This window comes from Triticum dicoccoides, chromosome 7B (assembly GCF_002162155.2).
Source record: "Triticum dicoccoides isolate Atlit2015 ecotype Zavitan chromosome 7B, WEW_v2.0, whole genome shotgun sequence".
Classification (NCBI taxonomy): domain Eukaryota; kingdom Viridiplantae; phylum Streptophyta; class Magnoliopsida; order Poales; family Poaceae; genus Triticum; species Triticum dicoccoides.
In genome coordinates, this window is record NC_041393.1 from 8,044,875 (window position 1) to 8,050,490 (window position 5,616).

Consider the following 5,616-nt stretch of genomic DNA (forward strand, 5'->3'; position numbering starts at 1 on the left):
ATGACCCATGTTGCAAAACTCATCAGTTGGATTGGACCAAGCACAACACGACCCATGGGGCAAGCCTTGTTAGTCGGATCGAACGACTATCCCATGATGGATCCAACGGCTTGCGAGCCGATTAATCTATTCAAAAGATCAGCCGGCCCGCGCGTAGCCTTGAATTTCTTTTTGAGGGGTTGTCCGGCCTTGATTTACTGCATTTTTTGGGCTGGGCTCGGACTTGTGTTTCCAGCCTGAAAATAGCCCGGCCCACAAAGAAAAGAAAAGAAAAGAAAAGAAGAAAAATCTAACCTAGCCACCCACCCACTCGACCTCCGATTCTGCCGGCGGCGGTCGGTCGCTGCAGCCTGCAGGCTGCATCTAGCTTGGGCATAGCGTAGCCGCGGAGGACCTCCAGGCGGCGGGGCACCTTCGTTCCGTCGCTCTCTCCTCTGCATCATTCCATTCCTGGAGGTCCAGGTCGTCCTCTCCTTCCTCGCTCGCCGGTCAAGATCTCCACTTCGCACTCGCGGGCATCCTCGGGAGAGCAAACAAGAAGAAGAAGAAGAAGAAGAAGGTAGTCCGCTGTTCCTAGCTAGCTTGTATGCGTTTCTGCTTTTCCAAAATGGCGAATTTACATATCTGTGTCGGTGCATTTTAGGACTGGACTGCCGTGTAGGTGTAGTGAAGCTCCCTTTGACCAGTAACGGAAGAATCCATAGCTGCTGCTTGCCGTGAGGGATGGCCGGAACCGGCCTGTGGGTAGTTGGATTGGCTTCCCTTCTTGCACTCCCTGGGATATTCGTCTCCGTCTCCGTCGAGGCCAGCCCGGGAGATGCTGATCCGCACTACAGGTGAGGTGACACACACACACTTCTTGGCTCATCTCCTGTTGCAGTTGGTTAAAAATATTAAATCTCTTTTTCTGTCTCCAAATTGTCATATCTTAGCCTTATTGGTACTGGAATCCATAATTCACTATCCTGCAGTTTGATTCCAAATATATGAACCAGAAAACTGGAGACCGTGGATCTAACATGGTTATTGTTTGACTTCGCCTTGACAATGGAATGATATAGAACATTAAAGTATTGTGGACGCTTTGTTTTTAGAATAGAAACACAATTTGTATTCCTGGCTGTCAGATGAACAATTAATCAAGTTTCAGCTACCACACTCTACTTTCTAGCGCAAGTAATTAATAAATTGGTGCAAAGGTGGATTCAGTTAAATTGGCCGACAGATGAACTTTTAGATTAGATTACATGCACAAAGATTAAGTGGTGATACATGATTGGTATTGTTGCCATGGCAAATTAGTCCGTCATACTTATTAGATGGGCAGAGAGACTGCAGGTCAAACAATTTATTATTTAGATTCAGAGGAGCACTAGCTAGAGGTTAGATGCAACTCTGGTTAGTAATGGTTGTTAATGGTTGTTACTATATGTTTGATCCTTTTGTGTTACTTCATTGTGAAATACAGTATGTTTTTGTTCTCGTGCTGACTTGATTGAAATTATTTATGTTAAGAATTGCTATAATGGTTGTTGGTTGTTACAATATAATTGATCCTTTCTTGTTACTTCATTGTGACTTGTGACATATGTTTTTGTTTCTTGCCGACTTGACTGAAATATTGGGTTAGCACTTCCCTCCTACTCCAAAAGAAGGCACACACTCTTTTTGGAAGTCAAGTTTGACCATGAATTTAACTAATAAAATGTGGGTTATGTGTCCAAAAATTAAACCATTAAATTTGTATCCGAAAAAGACATAGTATGTCTTTTTACACGATTGTTTGATTATGAAAATTATAACAAACTAACTCATTTTTGCAGCAGTTGCTGTGCATCTACTGACCACCTTTAGCTAACTATTGTGACATCGTTGCCTCAGTTATTGTTGGATTTTTTTTCTTTTTATCGGTCTTGATTTGTGTGACATATCGTAGAACCATTTGTTAGGAGTTATGCATTGCGTTAGGGGCTGTACTTCATTATGATATCACATTGTTTAGAAGTTTCTGGTAACTTGCGTTGTGATTGACCTGCAGAACTTGTGTGGGGGAGTGTCAGAATACGGGGATTATTGGAGGCAACATCATCAGTCACTGTCAGTCCCGGGAGAACGACAGCATATCTGCTGGAAGTTCTTGGTACACACAGGAGGCTCTTCGCGTGCAGTGGAAGCAACTAAACTGTATGACAGACTGCCGCTACTACTGCATGATGCGAAGAGAAGAGGAACGGCGATTAGGTGGCCTGAGCCCTGTTCAATATCACGGAAAATGGCCCTTCAAACGTGTTTCTGTCTTCCAGGCATGTAACATTTGGCTTGTATGTTGATGGGTAGTGAGACTAGTATTTCACCATGATGACTACTACTAATAACTTGTTTGGCATTTATTATCAGGAACCCCTTTCAGCTGCACTGTCTGCTCTCAACCTATTGATGCATTTCACTGGCTGGCTTTCGTTCTTCCTGCTAGTGAAATACAGATTACCTCTTAGACCTCAGACGAAGAAGACGTACTACGAATACACTGGCTTATGGCATATCTATGCAATATTATCAATGAATGCATGGATCTGGAGCTCTGTATTCCATACCAGGTGCACATTTGCTCAATCAAAGCTTGGGCATGCTGCTGTCATGATAATATACTGTATTTAATATCTTGCTCAGCGTCATTCATTCTTCATTTTGTAGGGATATTGACATGACTGAGAAATTGGATTACTCTTCAGCTGTGGCCGTACTTGGCTACTCTTTAATCCTTACACTGCTAAGAATTTTTAATGTCAAGGAGGGGGCTACCAGGGTGACGTTTGCTGCACCTATTCTAGCATTCGTCACAACACACATCTTGTATCTTAACTTCTACGATCTTGACTACGGTAAAGTTCCTTTTGCATCTCCTAGAGTATTTTTACCTTGCATACAGTTGCACAAACAGATTAATTCATGTGCATCTTCTGTGTTTATATGCCTGCCTTTTCTTCAGGATGGAACATGAAAGTTTGTGTGGCGATGGGAGTGATTCAAATTGTCGCATGGGCAATCTGGGCCGGTGTGACCCATCATCCGTCGCGGTTGAAGCTTTGGGTCGTTGTGTTTGGAGGAGCTCTAGCTATGCTTCTTGAGGTGTTTGACTTCCCTCCATACAAGGGGTATGCTGACGCGCACTCGCTGTGGCACGCGAGCACCGTTCCCCTCACCTATCTTTGGTGGAGCTTCATTAAAGATGACGCAGAGTTCCGCACCTCCACACTCACACTGGTTAAGAAGGCCAGGTGAATTAAAGGTCATTATGTTGTTCGGTTCTCTCAAGGTAACACAAGCATAAGCTCGGTATGCTCGGTATTCCCTGGGATCGATCAGGACGGCAAATCATTCATCTTTGGGTGTCACGGTTTTGGTCTGCAAACTCAGCATCTTGTTTCTGCGGCTCTAGCCCTCCTGACTTTTGTTTTGATCGATATGAGGAATAGTTGTGTAGAAGAAAAAATGACATTATCTTTTTCCGTGCCTGTTGAGACAGTTGAGCCTGTGAGTTTCAACAGAAGCTTATATGAAGCTAAGCATTGCAGAATGAGCCGTCAGAGATGATGAGATAGGGAATGTGTGCTGATTTCTTCAGAATTAGCGAATGAACTGAAAACAGTGACAAGAGCTGAGTCCCCCAACTCATCACAATGTTGCACCGCCAAAACATAGTATTATCATCGCATTTGCTGTTTAAAATAGTGATGGCGGTGGTCAGGGTCGGCAAATTTGACAGTTTTGACCTGTCGATGAAATCATTTCACAAACTGAACTGCTCTTAATTTTTTTTCACTCAGCTGACCTTTTTTAGTGGCGCCCGACACGAAGGCGCCACACTACATTGTGCAGCGCCCGACAGACAGGCGCTGCACGCGTAGCCAGCGTCGCACCCGGGTGATCCGAAAATTACTAAATCAGTGTGCAGTGCTTGAGAGCTAGGCGCCACACTATACAGTGTAGCGCCTAGCGTCTAGGCGTTGCATTAGTGGTTGCTTTATTTTGTAGTGGTAAATAATGCAACCACTAGTGTAATGGTGGAATTCTGGCCTTGAAGTGGTAAATAATGGCTTTGAAGATAATCTCAAGTAAACTTGCAACAAATCTAAAGAAGAGAGAAATCTTGAGGTGCTAGCACCATGCCCATTATATGGTGTTAAGGATGAAGCTTTTCGCATGCTTTGAGAGAGGTTTGGCCGCTGGAATTCTGGCCATGAATGGCTAGTACACATGAAGCTGGTAATGGGACACGAGCATCTGAAGCTGTTTCAACTTGCCAGACCATGTTCACCATGCAAATTTGTTCGAATAAACCACCCTCCCGATACAAAGGACCGATTGAGCAATGCAATGCCCGGGCACAGGATTTCGGTCATAAACCTTTGACAAGGAACACAACTCTTCAAATTCAGTGCATGGAGAAACGGAAGACACATCAACCTGCAACTTACACTCATAATCTGATTGTACTACATACCTAGAGCATTTGGAAATTTCTCTTCTTTCCAGAGTTTGCACAGTTTGTGCGCGCTGGTGATGCACCGGCCCTAGGGAAGAACCACCGTGCAGCTTTGTACTTTCCCGGCGAACCACCGACGGGGCCCTGAAACAGCACCTTCTGCTCCTCCATGGAATACACACCCCAAGTGTCCTGGATGTAGGTTTCGTCGAATTCGCTCACAAAGTAGATGCAGTTGCCCCTGCACCCCGGCGTCTCCGATGCACGCACTGAGAACGACGACTGCGGGCTCACGAACAGCGCCCGGTCATCGGCGAGCCTCTCCACTTTCACCCATCGTGACCGCTCAAGATCAAGCTTGTACACCTCGAAGCCTCCGATGGTCTTGGGGCGAAGGGGTTCATCGGGTGCGAGCACCGGACCCACAAACATGATCTTCCCTTCCGACTCGAGCAGGTGAGAGTTCCGGAGGTAGCGGTACCGGCAGATCGGGGAGTACTGCTCGAGAATGCTCGGCGCACGGAGCCTCGTCAGGCGCCACGGCGGCGGCGCACGCGTGTCCACGGTGTGGGTGAAGCCGAAGAACTCCATGGCGTAGAAGATGCCGCCGCTGTAGGCCACCAGGTCGATGGCATCGCTCCTTGTGAACTCTTCCGGCAGGAGCAGATTCTGCTCGGACCACTCCTCCTCCTCGCGCCACCGGAGCGTGACGGTCCGCTCGAAATACTGGCTAACGAAGAACGCGTCGGCGCCGGCCGCGGCCCTGACCGTCGGTTGAATCAGAAGCCTGTGCCGGGGCGGGTACATCTCGATGCGCCGGTGACGGGGTTGACGAGGACGACGCGGTTGTCTTCCGCGAAGGAGAGGCCGCCGCAGGGCAAGGCGCCAGATAACTTGATGTTGTCATCTTTCGCGTGGCTGACCGTGGCCGGCAGCCGGGCGGGGGGATCACCGGCGCCGGCGAACCCTCGTCGTCGACCGGCACGGAGAAGATGGCGCCACGGCGGCGCTCCATGTCGGGCACGAACAGGAGATCGAGGAAGTACTCGTCCTCGTCGAGTACCTCGAGCGCGAACAGGTGCGGGATGGGTGTCGCTAGCCGCTCGGAGATGGTCGCCGCCCAGGACTTG

At 47.7% G+C, this 5,616-nt stretch overlaps 1 protein-coding gene across 2 annotated transcripts; it reads left to right on the forward strand.

The window, feature by feature from the left end:
• The first annotated feature begins 303 nt into the window (after positions 1–303).
• Positions 304–3,758, forward strand: LOC119337951 (post-GPI attachment to proteins factor 3-like). 2 transcript variants are annotated; one of them, XM_037610231.1, is made up of 6 exons: positions 304–559; positions 641–836; positions 2,039–2,303; positions 2,398–2,597; positions 2,695–2,882; positions 2,990–3,758. In XM_037610231.1, exons 2-6 carry the CDS (start codon positions 724–726, stop codon positions 3,280–3,282), a joined length of 1,059 nt encoding a protein of 352 aa, XP_037466128.1. In that variant the 5' UTR covers positions 304–559; positions 641–723; the 3' UTR covers positions 3,283–3,758. The 2 variants fall into 2 exon arrangements, with proteins under 2 accessions (XP_037466128.1, XP_037466127.1); XM_037610230.1 differs by having other exon boundaries at positions 644–836.
• Positions 3,759–5,616: the final 1,858 nt, after the last annotated feature.

Excerpts from the sequence above, each read along its gene's own strand:
- LOC119337951 (XM_037610231.1), top strand. The coding sequence starts at position 724 with ATGGCCGGAACCGGCCTGTGGGTAGTTGGATTGGCTTCCCTTCTTGCA. Across the intron at positions 2,304-2,397 it reads AACGTGTTTCTGTCTTCCAG|GAACCCCTTTCAGCTGCACT; the intron begins GCATGTAACATT and ends ATTTATTATCAG. Across the intron at positions 2,598-2,694 it reads AGCTCTGTATTCCATACCAG|GGATATTGACATGACTGAGA; the intron begins GTGCACATTTGC and ends TTCATTTTGTAG.